This window comes from Ochotona princeps, chromosome 26 (genome assembly GCF_030435755.1).
Source record: "Ochotona princeps isolate mOchPri1 chromosome 26, mOchPri1.hap1, whole genome shotgun sequence".
NCBI classification, from domain to species: Eukaryota; Metazoa; Chordata; class Mammalia; order Lagomorpha; family Ochotonidae; genus Ochotona; species Ochotona princeps.
This window is the reverse complement of record NC_080857.1, coordinates 19,662,361-19,684,625: the sequence shown is the minus strand read 5'-3', so window position 1 is coordinate 19,684,625 and position 22,265 is coordinate 19,662,361. Positions and strand designations below refer to the sequence as shown.

At 43.5% G+C, this 22,265-nt stretch overlaps 1 protein-coding gene across 1 annotated transcript in view; it reads left to right on the top strand.

Moving 5' to 3' along the window:
• Nucleotides 1-478: 478 nt before the first annotated feature.
• The window catches only part of RBM25 (RNA binding motif protein 25), a 43,455-nt gene continuing 21,668 nt past the window's right edge, over nucleotides 479-22,265 (top strand). Inside the window, exons 1-6 of the mRNA XM_004584419.3 lie at nucleotides 479-976; nucleotides 7,333-7,453; nucleotides 10,724-10,773; nucleotides 13,157-13,324; nucleotides 13,951-14,008; nucleotides 15,549-15,709. Of these exons, the coding sequence (XP_004584476.1) occupies nucleotides 7,348-7,453; nucleotides 10,724-10,773; nucleotides 13,157-13,324; nucleotides 13,951-14,008; nucleotides 15,549-15,709 (543 nt within the window). The 5' untranslated portion in view covers nucleotides 479-976; nucleotides 7,333-7,347. The remainder of the gene's footprint in view (nucleotides 977-7,332; nucleotides 7,454-10,723; nucleotides 10,774-13,156; nucleotides 13,325-13,950; nucleotides 14,009-15,548; nucleotides 15,710-22,265) is intronic.

Here is a 22,265-nt window from a genome sequence, read left to right as displayed (position 1 = left end):
ATTGCATGATAAAACACTCCTGTGCACCTTTTAAACTAACTGGAGGTTGAGAGCTTAAAACCCCCTGACTTCTGCCACGCGGTGCAGTGGTTCCTGGAGTGTAGCGGAAACTGCCTTTGCCAAGCTTGGGCAATAAAGATTTCTCCTAACATCTTACAAGTCTAGGGTGATCTCTCTGGCATTCTGTAATAAAACGGGATCTCGGAGCTTGTAACGGAAAGGTTTATCCTTTGAGTCATCCTGTCAGCTCCCTTACTCTCTGCCCCCCCCCCCCCCTTTTAAACGTATTTCAAAAGTGCTTCAGCCACTTCTTTGATGCTATGCCCGTACATGAGGTTTCCTGTGTGCGTTTTCACTTAAAAAAAAAAGAAAAAAATTCAGCCACAGTTACGTGTTTGTATCAAAGTTGTTTTCCATGGGAAAATGAGTCCTTGCGGGGGTTTCCTCCGTGTTTTAGTGCGGGCCCAGTTACTAGTCCACCGAACCTCAGTGAACCACGGGGTAAAATTCTAATCCTTGAAGAAAGTGAAAAATCCGCTAACCACCCTCGCGCCAGACACGGCCAGAACCTTCACCTCAAGATGGCGTCGCGTAGTCATAAGATTCAATCGGCTCCAATCAAAAATGGCAGGGTGTGTCGACATTTACAGCCGGAGCCCTTCTAGTCTCCACGTGCGCTCCTTCTCTATGGTGCCGCCGTCCAGGCCGGCTGAGCCGGGGCGGACAGCGGGCACCCTCTAGCCACGCTCTTCTCTATGGTCCCCCGCACCACGCCCCCGGCTGCAGTGCACGCCGGGCAAGAGGAAGACCTCCAGAGGCTCCCCGCGCAGCGCGGCGCTGTTTGCGGCCTGTGCTAGGAGGCTTTTCGGAGCCCGTCTCCCTCACGGGCGGTACCCCGATATTTCGAACCGGTGAAATCCACTCGGCCCTCGGATCCGGAAAGACTGCGAAAACAGTCCCGATTTCTTAGCGGCAGGTGAGTTCACGCTTCCGGACGTGTAGAGAAACCGGGACCGAGTGCTAGCTACCTCGCTTGAGGGAGGAGGCAAAGCCGGGGTGGCTGCGAAAGGGCCGGAATGGAGTAGGGGTGAGGCGGGGGAGGGGTGGCCGTGGGGGAGGGGACAGGCACGAGGCTTGGATTTCTGGGGTCTTCTGAGGCCTCGAAACCCACCGGGCCTAGTGGGCGCCCGTGCAGGCCGGCCCTGCCCGCCTAGTTTTCCTCCCCGGCATTGTGGCCCGCGTTTTACTGTCCCGTCCATGTTCCGCCTCTGTCCCTCTCTGGCCTCCTCGCCAGCCCCGCAACGATGGATGGCGCGCCGGGGAGCCCTTTCCCGACACCCCTTTCTTTGGGCAGCCCGTGCAGCCCCCGCGGTAGTTTTTCCGGGCCTAGTACCCCACAGGCTTACGCTTTCGAGCGGGGTGCAGGCCGAGCACGGGGCTCTGGGGTGCCCTGGAGCCCGCCGCAGGGCACACGGGGCTGCACCCCTCTCAGGATGTAGCTGAGCACCCCGTCTCGGCGCTTGCTGGGTGCAGGTATGGGGAGCGTCGCCGTCCTGCCCCCCTCCCGTCTTTTCCCCCTTTCTCAGGGTGGCCTAAATCGGATCTCCATTCATTCCAAAGGATTGCCAAGCTCCACGTTCAAATGGGGGTGGGAGGAACTTTTTTTTTGTTTGTTTTTGCAGCGTTGCTTTTTAAACGCATTTTCCGAGAAGATGAATAGGAAATGTCACTTTGGTTCTGGGTCGATTGGAACAGACCTGCCTTGCACCCGAAGGCTAACTAGTGCCGGGGCAGGACTGTTCCTAGGCAGTTGGCAGGCATGGAGAAACAGTCATTCGATGGAGCTTTAATTCTGTAAGTTTTTTTTTTTTTTTTAGCTTGAACCCTTTGCACACATTCACTTGGGCATCAGTTGGATGTAACTCGAGTAGGTCATAAGCCATTTTGTAATTCGATTAATTTTTTTATAATCCTTGGTTTTCCTCATCTGGGAAATGAGGCGTAGCAGCAAACACATCATGAATGAAGGTTGAGGTCTAACTAAAAGAAACCTGTAGAATCCTGACGTGCCGGATCCAAATGCCTTAGCCTTTGGTCTGTGTCACCTGGTATTTGTTAGTTTTCACTTAAGAGCAGAAGCTTGATACAGACTTTTTAGTAGTTCTTGCTGTGTGCTCTTGATGTCAAGGCATTGGGGTACAGTGAAAAGAGCTGTTGAATTGCTCATCTCAGGATACCCCGCTTTCCCGTCCCCACACACTGGTTATGTTCTCTTGGGCAAGCTAGCTTCTTCATTTGTGAAAAGAGGATGCTAAATTTACACCAGGTAATGTAAGAGAGTAGATGAAATAATACATGATGAAACCCTGTTTGTTTACAGAAGGAAGTTGTTTTTTTTTTTTAAAGATTTATTTATTTTATTACAAAGTCAGATATACACAGAGGAGGAGAGACAGAGAGGAAGATCTTCCGTCCGATGATTCACTCCCCAAGTGAGCCGCAATGGCCGGTGCGCGCCAATCCGAAGCTGGGAACCAGGAACCTCTTCCAGGTCTCCCATGCAGGTGCAGGGTCCCAATGCATTGGGCTGTCCTCAACTGCTTTCCCTGGCCACAAGCAGGGAGCTGGATGGGAAGTGGAGCTGCCGGGATTAGAACCGGCACCCATATGGGATCCTGGGGCGTTCAAGGGGAGGACTTTAGCTACTAGGCCACGCTGCCGGGTCCCAGAAGGAAGTTGTTATCAAATAATTCATTGTGAGGTTATTAGACTTCTCTTTCTGTTTTAGATTTACTTATTTTTATTGGAAAGGCAGATTAGCTTTTGCAGAGAGAAGAAAGACAATGATCTTTCGTCCACTGCTTCACTTCCCAAATGGCCTCACAGACTAGAGCTGAGCCATTGAAACCAGGAGCCAGGAACTTCTAGGTCTCCCACGCGAGTCCCAAGGCTTTGGGCTGTCCTTGACTGCTTTCCCAGACCTCAAGCAGGGAGCTGGATGGGAAGTGGAGCTGCCGGGACATAAACTGATGCTCATATGGGATTGAGGGGTATGCAATGTGAGGATTGAGCCATTGAGCCATTGCTCTGAACCCTAGATTTCCTCTTTTTTGCTTACAAAAAGGTTTTGAGGTTTGATTTTTGTTGTTTTGTTTTCTGCATTTGTAGTGTATGGTACTGAGATTTTTAGAAAACATTTTTACTCTTATATAAGCACTATATACTAACAGTGGCACTAAGCTTTTATTTGCAGATTTGAAGAGATATAGATAATATTTGTTAAGATTTAGTTAATTGAAAGTTACAAAGAGAAAGGGAGAGACAGGAGAGAAATCTTCTGTCTCTTGGTTCACTTAGAAGATGACCTGAATGAATGGGGCTGTGCCGCGCTGCAACTAGGAGCTCCGTCTGGGACTTCCACGAGTGTGCCAGGTCCCCAAGTACTTGGGCCATTTTGGGCTGCCTTTTCCAGGTCGTTAGCAGGGAGCTAGTATGGAAGTAGAGCAGTCAAGACTTGAACTGACATTGTTGGTGCCCTGGCATCATAAGATATAGCTTAATACACTATACTAAAATGCTGGCCCCTGAAAGTGTGTGTGTATGTGTATTTAAGAATTTTTTTTTTTTTTAAATTTTTTTTTATTATTTTTTTTTATTTATTTTTTTTTTTTAAGAATTTTTTTTTTAATTATGTGTTATATTGGGGAGTTAGATTTTACAGAGAGGAGACAGATAACAAGATCCTTCATCTGCTGGTTCACTCCCCAAGTGGCCGCAATGGGACAGAGCTATTTTTTTTATAAAGATTTATTTATTTTATTACAAAGTCAGATATACAGAGAGGAGGAGAGACAGAGAGGAAGATCTTCCGTCCGATGATTCACTCCCCATGTGAGCCTCAACGGCTGGTGTGCGCCGATCCGAAGCCGGGAACCTGGAACCTCTTCTGGGTCTCCCACATGGGTGCTGGGTCCCAAAGCTTTGGGCCGTCCTCAGTTGCTTTCCCAGGCCACAAGCAGAGAGCTGGATGGGAAGTGGAGCTGCCGGGATTAGAACTGGTGCCCATATGGGATCCCGGGTGCATTCAAGGCGAGGACTTTAGCCACTAGGCCACGGCGCCGGGCCCGGGACAGAGCTATTTGAAACCAGGAACCTTTCCTGAACCTCCCACGCGGGTACAGGGTCCCAAGGCCTACTTGACATGTGTGATTGATGACACGCTTACTCTTTGGATTTAGACTTCAAAGGAAAATGTGCTTTGTCAGATGGGCTCTGCAGAGCCAGACTCCCTTCCAGGTGGTGGTAACACGCACCTTTACAGCCACATGCAAAGAGCAAAAGAGAAAGAGATGTACTGGTTCACTCCCAAATGAGAAGCAACAGAGGATTTACACAGACACAGAAGCATGGCGGAATGAAGAACTACAACTTTAAGCAAAGACAGAAAAATTGTCGAAATGGGAATTCTTACAGCCAAGGATTACCATATCCTGGGAATAAACATGTACCCTACAGGGACAGGTTTCCAAAAGGAGCAAGAAAACAACCTGGGTGCTTTCTCATTCTAGTTATCATTCTAAAGCGAACCCTACTCTGATAGTTCCCGCTACTTGGATAGTTCCCTGCTGATGGCCTGGGAAAGCAGATAGCCCAAAGCCTTGGGACCCTGCATACATATGAGCAACCCGGAGAAAGCTGTTCCTGGCTTTGGATCAGCTCAGCTCTGGCGGTGATAGCCATCTAGGGAATGAAACAGTGGTTGAAAGACCTCTCTTTGTCACTCTTTCAAATAAAAACATTGATCTTAAAAAAAAAAAAAAAGAAATGTAGTTGGGTGGAATAAAGTTTTGAAATTCAAGCTTGTTCTTGTTATAACGTGCATTTTCCATGAACTTTTAGAAGGCCTCCTGTGTTTCCCAAGTGTTGTCTGCAGTAGCTAACAAGTGGAGCCACCATGTAATGTTGTTGACTATGTTTCTGTGTTGTGATAAGTGCTGTGCTGCAGGCAACGGAACAACTTGATTTGTTGTGAAGCAGTGTTCCAAGTAGTAAGAAATGGATGGGTCAGTCCAAAAGATTACATTTGGTGGAGAAGCACACACAGTGTGTTCGTTTCTGTTCCTCAGAGATCCTTCGGGAAGCGTATTGATGGACATCAAACTTTGGGGCTCAGGGGATTGCAGGACTTGGGCTGTTCATCCTGTCTTCTGAAGTATGAATAAAGATGAGTTACGAAAGAGTGGGTAACAGACACAGACAATTTTTAAAGCGTTTGCAAAACTGGAAACATTTTTTTAATGCTGAGCAGAAGTATCTCCAGAGTATCAGTCACTATTTTAGAGCTATTGCTGATGTGAGACCTACCTGCTTCTGCGCCTTTTTAAAAATTGCTTGTGGAGCTCAACTAGGACTTCCTAACATTGCTTTTGTTTTTCTACTGTTTTCAATAGTTCTTAGTGATTGTACATATTGACAAACTATAAAAATTTGAGAGAGGAAAACTTTTTTAATTAATCAATTAAAATTTTTTTGAGAGAGGAAAATTAAATGTTTTAAATTAAATGATAGTATTTCCTGTGATCAAATGACAAACTGAACAGGTCAGTGTGTTCTGTTCTTCAAAATCAAATGCTAGGGCCTGGCACAGTGGCTCAGTGGCTCAAAGTCCTTACCTTGTGTCCCCCGGGATCCCATATGGGCACCATCTTATGTCCTGGCTGCTCCACTTCCTATCCTGCTCCCTGCTTCTGGCCTGAGAAGGGGAGTAGAAGATGGCCCAAGGCCTTGGGTCCCTGTATCTGTGTGGGAGACCTGGAGGAGACTCCTGGCTGCAGATCAGCTCAGCTTTATCTATTGTGGCTACTTGGGGAGGGAACCAGTGGGTGGAAGGTCTTGCTCTCTGTATCTCCTCTCTGTAAATGTGCCTTTCCAAATACTAAATAAATAAACAAATCCTTAAAAAAAAAAAGGAGAAGAAAAAGAAATGAGCTGTTCAGGAGCTTCCAGATCTCTCATGCAGGTTCAGGGTTCCAAGGTTTTGGCCGTCCTCGACTCTTTTTCCCAGGCCACAAGTAGGGAGCACAAGAAATGGAGCAGCCGTGATATGAACCTGTGCTCATATGGGATCCCAGCACATGCCAGGCAAGGGCTTTAGCCACTAGGCTACCGTGCCGGGTCCTTGGTTCCTGATTTTGAGGAATAGAGGAGAGGTTTGCTTTTAAGAAAATATTTATTGGAAAGACTGTGTCACAGAGAGGAGAGATCCTCCATCCACTTGTTCACTTCCCATTGGCAACAACCAGAGCTAGGATGATCATAAGCCAGGAGCTTCCTCCTGGTTTCCCATGCAGTTGCAGGGTCCTAAGGCTTTGGACCATCCTGTACTGCTTTTCCAGGCTGCGAGCAGGGTGTTGGATATGAAGTGAAGCAGCCAGAAAATGAGCTTCCATATGTAGGATGCTGGCACTTGGAAGTGGAGGAGTAACCAGTTGAGCCATAGCACCACCCCAAATTATAACTTCTTAAAAAGATATTTATTATTTGAAAAGCCGTTACGGAGATTAAGGGAAAGGGAGAGAGATAGATGATAGATAAATTATAGATAGATGGATAGATAGATTTATTCCTTTGTTCCCAAAATGGCCCACAGGCAGGGATAGGAGCCTGGAACTCCATCTGGGTCTCAAGTTACAGCAGAGAGGTGGCTCAGAGGCAGAAGAGTCAGGATTTGAACCTTCGCCCAGAAGTTGTGTCAGTGTAGCAGGTTGCCATGGCCAATCCCAGCTCCCAGAACTTGTTGTTATCACAAAATGCATCTCTGAGTGGTTACCATGACCTGATGTCAGGAGTTAGGTTTGTCCCTTAGGTTTGTAGTTCTCTGACGCATTTGTCCTTGAGAAACCGGCCAACTTTGAATCAACAAATACTGTGTAACCTTTAAATTTAGTTTTCAGAGTGCTGATGAGTGTTTATAAAATAAACGTAAGAGCACATAAGAAAAAGCTCTTACCATACCCTCTGGACTCTGGTTTTGAAAGCCTCATTGGTGCTTGTAATTGAACCTCAAACTTTTTTTCTGCTTATATATGTAGTCCAGCATGGTTGTATGAGTCTGTCCTTATCTAAGAGTATGTACATTTTGGGAACTTGGTTTAGGAAAAAAATAAAGGTTCTAAAAAATTCTCAATAAATACATAAAAAGAGGGTGTTTGCCAATTCCTTTGGGTAAGAAAATTTAGAATTTTGCAGATGACAAAAAGTGAAGGCCTACAAACCAGACATACAAAATTGTGAGATTTTCAAATAAAAGGGTTGTCATGATTTCTTTTTCAGACTGCTGCAGTGAGAATGTCTTTCCCCCCCCACTTGAATCGCCCTCCCATGGGGATCCCAGCCCTCCCCCCGGGGATCCCACCCCCACAGTTTCCTGGCTTTCCTCCACCAGTACCTCCAGGTAAGCTGGTTCTCCCCTACTTTTTCTTTTTAAGGAAACCTCTGGTTTTGCTATTGTGGTTTTAACTTTTCAAGAATAATACATGTATTATTTGACTATGATAATATGAATATATTGGTAGTAGAATTCCCTGTTAGCATGTGGAAGCATTGATGTCTCATTTTCTGTGGTAGGAGTCTTTGTAACTAGTTTATATGAAGCTGGAAAGTTTAAAGTTTTTTTTTTTTTTTTTTTTGCATTTAAGAAATACATTTATATCACTCACAAATTAAAAAGTATGTGCATACCCACATAGCTATTGTTACCGTCTTTTTAAATGATAAAGGCGGATAATTCAGGGTGATTAATTCTTTCTCATTCTTTTTTTAATATGTATAAAATGTTAGCCAGTATCAATGTGTATTCTCCTATTTTTTTCCAAAGCAGATATGTGGTGTTGTCATGATACAGAATTCTGTCACTTTGATTTATTTTTTGCTTCACCGCACCTATATGTGTCTGAGAATTTTCTAGATAAGTGTATAAAAGCTTCATTTATCCACAGTTCTGTGAAGCTTAAAAAAAAAGTCGAAGATTTATATTTAGTTTAGCATTCCCTGTATCCCACACGGGAATAGCAGTCAGGTTGGTACCTCAGGAAAAACCTTAACCAACTATACCATAGCACCAGCTTCTTTGAATAAATATTAGGTCCTAGCAAAATGAATCCTGTATAATTTAGATCTTGATCTTTATTTTTTATTTGTTGATTTTCAAAAAAGATTTATTTATTTTTATTGGAAAGTCAGATATACAGAAAGGAGGCGAGACAGAGAGGCCATGGGGTCACTGTTAATTCCTTGTGCTCTTTCATTAAGCGTAAGGAACTCACAATTGAGAGCCCCCTATCCTAGAGTAGCAGCTGATAGTGCTTGGCTTAAGGGAAAGAGTTTTTCTCAGGCATGTGAGTAGCTGTCTTATAGTGGGTTAAAAGCATTTCATTAAGTTTCCTTTTCTGCACTCCTAAAGATAGTAATTTATCTTGAGAGCTCTCAGAATTTGCTTGTAGCAGGATTTTGACATAGCATTTATGTAACTCAATCTGAAATGAACAAAGATTTTGTAAATCGTTGAGATTTTATTTGAAGGAGACTATGCATCAAGGACATAACATGCTTTTAAAAATCAGATTTTCTATTGAAATTACAGTAATTTTTTAAATTTATTTTTTAAAAATTTATTTATTTTTATTGCAAAGTTAAATATACAGAGAGGAAGATCTAACTGGTCTCCCACATGAGTGCAGGGTCCCAAGGCTTTGGGCTGTCCTCAACTACTTTCCTAGGCCACAAGCAGGGAGCTGGGTGGGAAGAGAGGCAGGGCCGCCAGAAATTAGAACCGGTGTCCATATTGTATCCTAGTGTGTTCAAGGCAGGACCTTAGCTGCTAGGCAATTATGCCGGGCCTGAAATTATCGAAGGACAGATGTACAGAGAGGAGGAGAGACAGGAAGATCTTCCATCCGATGATTCACTCCCCAAGTGGCAACGGCTGGTGCTGTGCCGATCCAAAGCCAGGAGCCAGGAACTTCTTTCTGGGTCTGCCATACCGGTGCAGGGTCCCAAGCTTTGGGCCGTCCTCAACTGCTTTCCCAGGCTACAGGCAGGGAGCCGGATGGGAAGTGGAGCTGCCGGGATTAGAACCGGCGCCCATATGGGATCCCGGTGCGTTCAAAGCGAGGACCTTAACCATTACGCTATCGCGCCAGACCCTGAAATTACAGTATTTTAACAGAAAGTTTTGTGATGGCAAAATCAACAGTACCTTGAGTTGGCTCATTTGATGAGTTAATTCATAGCATTTCCCTTTCAGAGATTTTGCAAATAGGTCTGTGTGAATTTTAGGCAAGACTCCTCAATTTTGAAATAGGCTTAATGTTTTTAAAGAAATATTTATTTTATTTTTATTTGAAAGTCAGATATACAGAGGGAGGAGAGACAGAAAGATCTTCCATCTGATGATTCACTTCCCAAGCAGCCGCAACAGCTGGAGCTGATCCAGTGTGAAGCTAGGAGCCAGGAGCTTCTTCTGGGTCTCCCACGCAGGTGCAGGGTCCCAAGGCTTTGGGCCGTCCTTGACTGCTTTCCTAGGCCACAAGCAGGGAGCTGGATGGGATTCAGGGCTGGTGGGATTAGAACAGGCATCCCACTGGGCTTCCTAAATGGGAATTTTTAAGATTTAAAAAGAAATATATGTGCCTGGCGCAGTAACCTATGGCTAAAATACTCGCCTTGCATGTGCCATGATTCCATATGGGCACCAGTTCTAATGCCAGCAAAAAACGCTTCCAACCAGCTCCGTACTTGTGGCCTGGGAAAGCAGTTGAGGACAGACCAAAGACTTGGAACCCTGCACCCATGTGGGGAGAGCTGAAACTGACTCTTGGCTCCTGGCTTCAGATCGGCTCATCTCTGAATGTTGTGCACACTTGGGAAGTGAATCATCGGAGGAAGATCTTTCTCTGTCTCTCCTCCTCTCTGTATATCTGACTTTCTAATGAAAATAAAATGTCTTTTAAAAAATACTTGAAAAGCAGAATTATGAGTGAGTAAGAAAGAGAAAATGTTATTCATATGTTCCCCCCACAAGTAGTCACAGTGACTGGTTGGAGCAGGTTGACGCAAGCAGCCCCGGACTCCTCCTGGACTCCTCCTGGACTCCTCCTGGACTCCCCCTGGTCTCCCCCTGGACTCCTCCTGGTCTCCCCCTGGTCTCCCCCTGGACTCCTCCTGGACTCCCCCTGGTCTCCCCCTGTACTCCTCCTGGTCTCCCCCTGGTCTCCCACGCGGGTCCTGGGCTGGAGGCAGTTGGCACAACTTGGACACAGCTCTTACGAATGGCTCTGGATAGCCATCTTCTTTGTGCTTCAGTGAGTGTTTTTGTGTGATGTATTATTCAAATTTCCAGATTAATTTTATAAAAAATTTTGTCCTTTAAATAAAAGAATTTATTTATTTGAAAAAGTGTCAGAGAATGAGTGAACGGCATGTGCTTCGGCCTGCTGATTTGCCCTCCAGCGAGCTGCTGTGGCAGCTGGGAAGGCAGCATGGTGCAGGTGAGTGGTGGTACTAGAGGCAGCAGCTGTGACTGCGCTCAGCACTGGTGCTGTAGCCTTTATTTCCATTTCGGTTAGCTGTGCGTGGCTGTATGTGCTTTCATGTTATATCACTCATATTGTATGTAGTCATATTGGTAGTGGTGATAAGACTCAAGGTGTTTTTGCTTTTGTAGGAACCCCCATGATTCCTGTGCCAATGAGTATTATGGCTCCTGCTCCAACTGTAAGTACAGCCTGTGAAGTCATCAGGAATTGTGATAGTTGTGTGCATTTAAAGCTAAAAAGTAAAACCAAAAAGCCTTGATTATATGTTCAAAAGTAATGAAAGAGGTATGTAAATATTGCATTACTTTCTTGAATAAGTTCTTCCCCCCCCCCGAGCTATTTGTATTTACAATTGCCCCTAAAATTTGCTCCATGGAGTGATGATTTTATTTTTCCCTATATCTAAGCGATTCATACATTTATTATGATACGAATATTGTCCTTTTTTATCGTTTCTTTAGTTATATTTCACGTCTCTCTCTTTTTTTTCAGATATATTTATTTTTATTGTAAAGTCAGATCTACAAAGAGGTGAGACAGAGAGGAAGCCACCCGCTGATTCACACCTCAAGCAGCCTCACTGGCTGGAGTTGAGATAATGCGAAGTCAGGAGCCTGGAACCTCCTTGGATCTCCCACATGGGTGAATGGTCCCAAGGCCTTGGGCCGTCTTCTAGTACTTTCCCAGGTCACAAGAAGGGAGCTGGAAGGGAAGCGGGGCCATTGGGATTAGAACTGGTGCCCATTGGGCCTGGAGCGATGGCGTAGTGGTTAAGGTCCTCGCCTTGCACGGGGATCCCATATGGGCGCCAATTCTAATCCCAGCAGCTCCACTTCCCATCCAGCTCCCTGCCTGTGGACTGGGAAAGCAGTGGAGGATGGCTCAAAGCCTTGGGACCCTGCATCTGCGTGTGAGACCTGGAAGAGGCTCCTGGGTTAGGATCGGCTCAGCTCCAGCTGTTGCGGCCGCTTGGGGAGTGAATCATCGGATGGAAGATCTTCCTCTCTGTCTCTGCTCTCTGTATATCCGCCTTTTCAATAAAAATAAAATAAATCTTTAAAAAAAAAAAAACAAACCAAACTGGTGCCCATATGGGATCCTGCCACACACAAGGCTGCTAGGCTACTTTGATGGGCCCATGTTTTTTTTTTTTTTAATTAAAAAATTTTCTTTTTCTTTCTTTTTTTTTTTTTTTGAAGTTTATTTGTTTTTATTGCAAAGTCAGATATACAGAGAGAGGCGGAGAGACAGAGAGGAAGCTCTTCGTCCAATCATTCACTCCCCAAGTGAGCCGCAACGGGCCGGTGCTGCGCCGATCTGAAGCCGGGAACCAGGAACCTCTTCCAGGTCTCCCATGCGGGTGCAGGGTCCCAAAGCTTTGGGCCGTCCTCGACTGCTTTCCCAGGCCACAAGCAGGGAGCTGGATGGGAAGTGGAGCTGCGGGGATTAGAACCGGCGTCCATATGGGATCCCGGGGCGTTCAAGGCGAGGACTTTAGCCGCTAGGCCACTGCACTGGGCCCAAAAAATTTTATTTTTCAAATGCAATTTGAATAATGAACTTTCAGTATCTTCAGTATCTTGCTACTGTTTCCTCACACCTCCAATTTATTTATTGTTTTGTCTTTCCTTTCTCTATATTGTTGTGTGGTATCTTCAAGCTAGTTATTGCCTATCCTAAAGTGCTCTCTAATCAGTTTAATTGTCCAGACTTGTTAATGTTTCATAAATGGTGATGTACTGTTGTGCAGAATAAATAGTAATAATTTTATTAGCTTTTATTTGGTCATCTTTTTTGATTGGTGGGGTTCATTTATGCAATAGATTGTTTTCATGTGGGAGATTTCCTTATATATTAATTTTTTTTTTCAAAAATTTTTTTTCAAAGATATATTGGAAAGGCACATTTCTAGAGGCGAGACAAAAATCTTCCATCTGTTGGTTCACTCCCGAAATGGCTGTAGTGCTGGAGATGAGCCAATCCTAAACTGGGAGCCAGGAGCTCCCATTCTCCCACATCTGTGCAGGGTCCTGAGGCTTTCGAGCATCCTCTCCTACTTTCCCAGGCCACAGGGAGCAGGCAGATTGGAAATAGCCAGTGATCACCCATGCGGGTGCAGGGTCCCAAAGCTTTGGGCCGTCCTCGACTGCTTTCCCAGGCCACAAGCAGGGAGCTAGATGGGAAGTGGAGCTGCCGGGATTAGAACCGGCGCCCATATGGGATCCCGGGGCTTTCAAGGCAAGGACTTTAGCTGCTAGGCCATGCCACCGGGCTCAAGTTTACCAACTTTAAGAAAAAAATTTTTTAAACAATACTGAAACTTAGGTTGTTAAGAAGTTTGTGTGAGTGAAATGCGTTGTGTTGCAGGAGCACAAAGTTTAGGCTTTAGTAATAATGTGTTTTATATATATATATATACACACACATATACATATATACATATATATATATACACACACATATATATATATATGCCCTACTTTAAAAGCATTTTTTAAAGTTACTATTACAGTAAACCTTGCAGGAATCATCATATCCTATTTTCCTGGCTTTCTTTCCAGGTCTTGGTGCCCACTGTGTCCATGGTTGGGAAGCATTTGGGTGCCAGAAAGGATCATCCCGGCTTAAAGGCTAAAGAAAATGATGAGAACTGTGGCCCTACCACCACCGTCTTTGTAGGCAATATTTCTGAGAAAGCCTCAGACATGCTGATAAGACAGCTCTTAGCTGTAAGTTCAACTATTGTTTGCTTTAAATGTTGTAACACTTTTCAAAATTTACTTTAAATCTTTTTTTTTTTTTAATTTTACTTTTATAATTTGCTGTTTGTTACATGTTTAAAACTTCGAGACAAAACATTTTGAATGGGTATTTCTTCCTGCGTTTTTAATGTTTGTAGAAAATTTCTTCGAAGATTCATTGGTTGTGTTTTTTAAAATTTTTATTGGAAGGAGAAGGAAAGACTGGGGCAGATCTTCCAGGTGCTGATTCACTCCCCAGAATGGGATCCCTGTGCCACAGGCCATTGCTGGACTTGTTGTACCATAATAGAGGCCTAAACTCCTTTTGTAGAAAGATGGAGCTGGATGGGAAGTGGAGACTCTTAGACTTGACCTGGTGTGCAGATGGGGTCCTGCTTCTTGAAGGGTCGTTAGGGTTATATAAGCCAGTTGAGCCCCGCCGTGGCGGCCCAGTGTTTTTGAATGTTGTTGAAGTGCATTTTTTAGGGGCGGGGGGGTTTTGTTTTGCCATAATCTCCTGTCTTGGGAATGCTTTTGTGCCCTCACTTGTGTTAAAATTATTTTATTAACTGGTAATGGGTTTTTCTTCTGTGTTTTTTTTGTGTGTGTTTAAGAAATGTGGTTTGGTTTTGAGCTGGAAGAGAGTTCAGGGTGCATCTGGAAAACTACAAGGTAGGCCATATTTTTTTATTTGTTGTCTACTTTATCCTATTTGTACAAATCAGTTTGAAAGTGTTATTTTCATTATTGATAATAATGACTGTTATTTTAACAATTCCTTTCCAGGAAGTAGCAGGAAGAAAATGCTGGTAGAAGCTGATAGCTGAAATTTGAGATTTTAAATGTAGAAAAGTGAAATAGAAGAATGTAGTAGATACAAAAATGTTTCAGAGTGGCTCATTTCTTATACTTGAAAGCATCTTTGGCAGGATCATATGGTCAAGGTGGGACAGTTGCAAGTTACGAAGAGAATTGGAGGAAAAAAGTTATCAGATGACTCAGTTACTCTTGAAAGCAAACTTTTTCCTGCTTGTTGAAAGAAGCACCTGGTTGATAATATATGTGTATATATTTTATTTTAAGGTTTATATATTTTGGCTTGTAGCGTCAGAGTTTCAGAGAGAAGGTAGAGGTTACGACAGGTCTGGATGTCTGAGGTATAATTGGTTCCTTGTTCTGTACCGAGCAGTGACCGCTTCCATCTGCAGACTCACACAGGTCCCTCAACTGTGAGGAGGAGGGTTAGGCCCGCACCTTCTGTCTGTCAGAGGTATTACCAGGGGATCGGATCAGGAGAGGCCCCGTGGGAGCTGATTGGTTGCCCTCTGATGCAGGATATCAGTGTCTCAGGCAATCACTTCATCTATTTTTACTTACTTGAAAGGCAGAGAGACAGAGTGGAATTCTAAAATCGGACTCACTCCCACCCATCTGCGACTTTGCCAAATCAAAGACAGGAGCTCAAAGCTCAATTTGGAACTGGTTTATAGCTGACAGAGAGCCATGGCTTGAGCCATCTGCTTCCTACTAGGTTAGGCGTTATCAGGAATCTGTTATTAGGAATGGAGTCGGATCTCTGTGGCCAGTATTTTGCTTCAGTGGCTCCAGCTGTGGCCAGCAGCGCTTTTAGCATCTGGGCTGCACTCCACTTCTGATCCAGCTCCCTCCCAAAACACCTGGAAAGCAGTTAGAAAATGGCTCAAATACTTGAGACCCTGCTACCAGCTTGGGCGACACAGATGTAGCTCGTGGCTCCCCACTTCATCCTGGCTAAGCCCTTGACATTTTAAGTCATTAGGAGAGAGAACCATTGTATGGATGATTTGTTTCTCTTTCTGTAACTATGCCTTTTAAATAAATCTTTGGAAGGGGAAAAAAACCATGAAAGTGGAGCACTGGGCATCTGCAAGGGCGTGTTGAAACTGCCAGACACCTGCCACCTCTGCTAAATATTTATCAGAGCATATTATAAATAGCACTTTGCTTGTAATTGTAATTTTTCTTCCTTTGCTTTGGCTCCACCCCTCTGATTGTTGAACAGTGCTAAAAATGAAAGACATAGTTGTCACAGGGAGTTGAAGGACAACAGTGAAGTCACCGTTTAAGTAGTCTTAGTATTTTAACATTTAGTCTGTTGATTTTTTCCCTTAAATTTGTTGAATCTTTCACAATTTTGTTGATATTTACATTAATGATTCATATTTTTCTCTAGCTTTTGGATTCTGTGAGTATAAGGAGCCTGAATCTACACTTCGTGCGCTCAGATTGTTGCACGACCTGCAGATTGGAGAGAAGAAGCTGCTTGTTAAAGTTGATGCAAAGACAAAGGCACAGCTAGATGAATGGAAAGCGAAGAAGAAATCTTCCAATGGGGTATGTTTTGTGCAGTGCTATCTTTTCTCTATCAGCTGTGCTGTTGGAAGAGAAAGAATTCTCACTATAGTTGAATAAGGGGCTTTCCAAGTTCATCACTGTCATATGTACTTGTGGTTCTAATGCAGGAGAGTGCGTTATAGTTTGTAGTTATTGTGAATCTTTTATCTACCCACAGTGGGTGGATGACTGTTGGTTTGCTTGTTCCAGGTTGGGATGAAGGTAGTAAGGGAGGCTGGACAAGGTTAATTGCCAGAGAAAACACTGGTACAGACTATTCCAAAAAGAACTAATACATTAAGACAGCTTTGTAAGTAAGTACAAAACGTATTTCAACCTACATAGTTTGTATTGGTTGCCATCTGTTAGAGGTGCAAAGATTCTAAAATAATTGAAAGTATTATTTTCCTCAGCTGGATTGTTTTATGAAGACTATCCTAAGTGATGTCATATTTTTGCATGTTAGATTAGAATAATGCATTATTGCCCCATGTCAAAGAAACAGAATATAGCTAAAACCAGAGTATGAATTTTCCTTATTTTCCTCTTTGGTAACTCACACTACAGTTATAAGATAGATTTATTATTGGTTTCTTGTACCAACAGAAACAACCAAAATAACCTTTCCTCTCAACAATTATTTGTTATCTTTCAAAATAGAAATGACTTCTGATCTCTGCTTCTTTATGAAAACATTGTAAAAATAAAATAATCTGTGACTCAGCTAAGCATAATCTCTAAAAAAAAAATACTATTTACGATCCGATAATCATGAGTCACCACTCCATAACATTTGTTTGCCTGTATTTGTGGCCATTTTGCCCTGGATAAATAATAGTTTTAGGTCAGTGGGGTTCTAATGGTAATGCGGATGTTCTTTTTTTCATGGAAGTAGAATTCAGTTATTTCTTCCATCTAGTCACATCTTTTCTTGGAGTTGTGAAGTCCCTGTGTTTAGTTTTCGCCTGCCTCTGCATCTAGAGCATAAGGATCACTTCCTCAAACTGTTAGTAGTATAAATCTGTAATGACCGTGCATTTCATACAGAGTAAAGTACATATTTTTAGCATTACGTTCATGGACCACTCCAATCCAACTTTCTTGATTTTCCTACTCTTCTGTCTTCCCTGGATCCATTCAGATGTTTTGCTGGCCTCAGTCCTTTACTACACACCCAAGATCTTGGTAAAATTCTTTCTATGGAGTTACAGTTAATCTTACTGGTTTCATACAACACTCATAAACCCCTCCTTCAGGTCTTGGGAAAACAAACTGTCTTCCTGTATGAGGTAGATTTCCTGTTGTATGTTACATATGTACTGCTTTGTAGTATTACCAGGATGTTTTAAACATTTGATGTAAATGAAACCACAGGATAAGTTCTTTGTGGTACAAATGACTTCTCAAAAACTTTTCAGTTTGATGTTTATTTTCCAGGAACTCTTTAAAGAGTCTCAGCTGCTGTGTTCAATTTCATTCTTTTTTTTTTTTTTATTTAAGATTTATTTATTTTTATTGGAAAATTAGATTTATGGAGAGGAGAGACAGAAAAAAATCTCCCGTCAACTGGTTTGCTCCCCAAGTGGCTGCAGTGGCCAAAACTAAGCTGATCTGAAGCCAGTAGCCAGGAGCGTCTTCCAGGGCTCACACACCGGTGTAGGTTCCCAATGTTTTGGGCCATGTTTGACTGCATTTCCTGGCACAAGAAAGGAGCTGGATGGAAGCAGGGCTGCTGGGATATGAACCAGCGCCTGTATGGGATTCCAGTGCATGTAGCCACTAGGCTACTCCACTGCGCCCTTGGTTTGATTGTGATCTCTGCCAGAGTTTGCTTTCTGCCAGCACTGGCCTTGGGAAGCAGTAGCTGATGATGGCTCAGGTGCTTGAGTCCTGAGTCTAACATACAGTCTGCCACCCATGTGGAGTCCTAGAGTTCCTCCTGACTCCTTGGTTCAGCCTGGCCTGCCATGACATGTGGGCATTAAAATCAGTGTGTGGATGATCTGTCTTTCTCTACTTAACATTTCTCTTTATTGCTTGGCCTCTCTAATAAACTTTCAAAGCTCATGGAAAATGGAATTGAAGTTAATTTAAAACATGAAAATATAGGACCCAGAATGATGACTCAGAGGCTAAATCCTCAACTTGCAATAACTGGTATCCCATGTGGCCGCCAGTCCGTGTCCTAGCTGCATCATTTCCCATCCTGCTCCTATCTGTAGCCTGGGAAAGCAGTAGAGGATGGACCAAAGCCTTTGGGACCTTTCATCTGTATGGGAGTCCGAGAAGAAGCTCCTGTTTCCTGGCTTTGGATCAGTTACACTCCAGCCGTGTGGTAATTTGCAGAGTGACTTAGTATGGAGGAACTTTCTCTTTGTTTCTCTTTCTCCTTCTTTGTGTAAATCAAAGATAAATAAAGGGATGGACCCAGCGCGGTGGCCTAGCGGCTGAAGTGCTTGCCTTGAACGCTCCGGGATCCCAAATGGATGCCGGTTCTAATCCCAGCAGCTCCACTTCCCATCCAGCTCCCTGCTTGTGGCCTGGGAAAGCAGATAAGGACGGCCCAAAGCCTTGGGACCCTGCACCCACGTGGGACACCTCGAGTTCCTGGATCCTGACCGTTGTGGTCACTTAGGACTGATTCATTGAACTGAAGATCTTCCTCTCTGTCTCTGCTCTGTATATCTGCCTTTCCATTACAAATAAGATTAATCTTAAAAAAAAGAGATAAATACAAAAACCAAATGAAAATGTCTGACATTTTTCAGATATTGCTTTTTCTATTAACTGATACTTTGTCATTTTCTCTTTCTTCTAACTGTTCATTAAACAGAAGCAAAAAGTCAGCGTAACACTGTTTTTTTAATTTATTTATTTACCGGGACCAGCATAGTAAACTAGTGGCTAAAGTCCTTGCCTTGCATATACTGGAATGACATATGGGTGCCAGCTTGTATCCTGGCTGCTTCACTTCCCTCCTGGCTCCCTGCTTGTGGCTTGGGAAAGCAGTGGATGATAGCCCAAGGCCTTGAGACCCTGCAACAGTGTGGGAGACCCAGAAGAAGCTTCCTGGCTCCTGGCTTTGCATCAGCTCAGCTCTGGCTGCTTCAACCACTTGGGGAGTGAACCAGCGGATGGATGACCTTTCTCTCTGTCACTTCTCTCTGTGAATCTGACTTTCCAATAAAAATAAAAACTTCTTAAAATTTTTTTGTTTAAAATATTTTTTAAGATTTATTTTTATTGGAAAGGCAAATATACAGAGAGGAGGAGAGACAGAGAGGAAGCTCTTCCCTCTGATGGTTCACTCCCCAGTGAGCGCAATGGCTGGAGCTGAGCCAGGAGCCTCTTCTGGGTCTCCCTTGCGGATGTAGGGTCCCAAGACTTTGGGCCGTCCTTGACTGCTTTCCCAGGCCACAAGCAGGAAGCTGGATGGGAAGTGGAGCTGCTGGGGATAGAACCGGTGCCCATATGGGATTCTGGCACGTTCAAGGCAAGGACGTTAGCCGCTATGTTATTGCGCTGGGCCCGGTTTAAATTTTTTTACTTTTCTTGGAGAGGCAAATCAGATTTACAGAGAGGAGAAATGGAAAGGTATTTTGCTGATTCATTCTTCCAATGGCCGCAGAGGCAGAATTGAGCCTATTGGGGGCCAGGATCTTCTTTCAGGTTCCCCACATACATGCAGGGTCCCAAGGCTTTTGACCATCCTCTACTGCCTCCACAGGTACAAGCAGGCAGCTGGAAGGGAAGTGGAGCATCTGGGACAAGAGCTACTGCTTGGTTTCCCAGTGTGTGTAAGAGGAGGATTTAGCCAATTCGGGCATCAAGGCAGGCCTTTAGTGTTCCTTTTAGTTAGTTAGTTTATGTATTTATTTATAGCAATACCATCCTCTCATTACAGAGGTGATGGATAGTAATTGCAGACCCCTGTTGGCCTCTGATAGAGAGGGGAGGAGCAGTAGAAGATAGGTGGTGTGTGGGTCAGGGAAGAGGATGCGCTATTCCTTTTCTGCAGTCTGAGTTCATTTTTGGGTACAGAAATGGTCTATCATGCCACCTTATGGTTGAATCTCCTCATGGTCATTGTAAAAGGTGGTATATTCCATCTGTCCTCGCAGGGGCTTTTCCTTGTTTTCTCTGTATAAGTTCTACGGCCTGTTGGTTGTGCATATCCGCTTCAGTGTGTGTAGGTTCTTCAGTAGAACATGGCCTGAAGTGCTGTGCTACGCTCCCTTCTCTTTCCACCCGTTGAGGAGGTGTTTGAGTTCTGTTGCATTAGAGCAGCTTGTTGTCTGGCCTTTAATACACACCTGGATATGTTGTTCATTCCTTCTCTCGAGTCAGCAATGGGGGTAGCCTGGTTCTACAGTATATGCTTCATGGTCAGGCCATGCATTCGCGGGACATTTCCTGGTGGTGTGCACCTGTTTGTTTGTTGTGAGATTTATTTTATTTATTTTACCTGAGGTGTTGTTAGAGAGAGCAAGCAAGAGAAATTGTCTGTGTGCTGTTTCATTCTTTGAATGGTGTCAGTGGCCAGATGCAGCCAGGAGTACCCTGAGTTTCCTTCGGGTTTCCCATGTGGATCCAAGCATTTGGGGTCATCTTCCACTGCTTGCCTAGGCCTGTTAGTAGGAAGCTGAATCAGACATGAAGCACCTGGGTCTCAAACCAGCGCCTCCCCCAGTAGGTAATTTTAGTACATTTAATTACAGCCTAACCTATACCCATTGTGGATATTTGGCTACCAGAAAATTGGACAAGAAGATAAATTTTAAAAACAATGCTTGTCTTTTTTCTTATTTTTGAATTTTGTTCTCTTTAGCACACACCTTATTTATTTGTGTTAAAGACTGATTTATTTTATATTGGAAAGTCAGATTTAAAGAGAAAGAGACAGAAAGATCTTCTGCCCCTTGGTTTACTCCACAAGTGGTTGCAACGGCCAGTGCTGAGACAATCTGAAGCCTGGAGCCAGGAGCTTCCTCCCCCTGGTCTTTCATGCAGGTGCAGGGTCCCAAGGCTTTGGCCCGTCCTTGACTTTTTACCCAGGACACGAGCAGGGAGCTGGAAGGGAAATGAAGCAACTGGGATACAAACTGGCACCCATATAGGATTCTGCCTCATGTAAGCAAGGACATTAGGCACTAGGCGACTGTGCCAGGCCCAAACAGTTTATTTCTGTTTGCAGGGTAGATTTATAGAGAAATGGGGAGAGCAGTGAGAAATCTTTTGTGTCCTGGGTGATGCAGAAGACAGGAGTTGTGTCTCCCAGCTAGCCAGATAGAAGTGGCGCAGTGGGAGAAGATCCTAGTTCTCATATTGGACGTGATGTTTCTGGCAGAAGCTGAACCCTTTTTGCTACTTATCTGCCCTCACAGTCTATTACAGTTTGTTGAATGAAATTATTTAAGAAATAGATGTTGAATATTTATCACTGGGAAGCAGCTGTCACAGTGCACGTGGTACGGTTTGAAACCATAATACATGAAACTTGCGTTCATTACAGTTGCATAGTTTGTGACCAGAACCCTGGATGTGGCATAAAATATGTGGGTATCTCTGTATGTGATGTCAACTTAGAACCAAGTTTACATACATTTTTCTTTGCTTTTCTTGTTGCTGGTTTGTCATACTGATACCCCTTTAATGTGTTTTGAATAAGAAGGAGTTCAAAGTAACTGAAAGTTAATGATTGTTCTGTATGTTTTCTTTGTGGTTTGAAGTGGTTTAGCCCTTATAGCCCGGGCACATAGAATAAAACACAGATGTGAAATTAGTAGCATGTTAGAAGCTAGTAATTTTTCTTTTCTCACAGTGACACAGTTAACAATTAAAACTGTTTTAAATGATTACTGATTTATTATTATAAGATATCAACTATTTGAGAGAAGTGTTATGTAAATGTTGTGGTTTTATTTTTTTTAATGTTAAATTTGCAAGTCACAAGGAGAAGAATATTGCAGTATTTGGAGTACTTAGTGTGTATGTCTATGGTTTTTGTAAGTGGTATTCCTCAATTATACAAATTGTAGAAAGCTGCAAGAAATACAGAAATCAGTGTTTCAGCACTTGATAAGTGATATTTGCATTTGGTGAGTATTACCAACTAGTATATTTTGTTTGTATAATCTATGCATACTTTTGCTTATTTTGCATAGTGGCTTTTATGGCGTATTTAAAATTGTATTTTGCTTGCATTACATAACTCATTTAAGTATTTTTAGATTTTTTTTAATTTGAAAGTGTACCTAGAAAATGAGAGATTCTGTTTTTTTTTTTTTTTTTTTAAACATTTATTTATTTTTGTTACAAAGTCAGATATACAGAGAGGAGGAGAGACAGAGAGGAAGATCTTCCATCTGTTGATTCATTCCCCAAGTGACCGCAATGGCCGGTGTTGTGTAGATCCGAAGCCGGGAACCAGGAACCTTTTCCGGGTCTCCCACACGGGTGCAGGGTCCCAAAGTCTTGGGCTGTCTTCGACTGCTTTCTCAGGCCAGAGTCAGGGAGCTGGATGGGAAGTGGAGCTGCCGGGATTAGAATCTGCGCC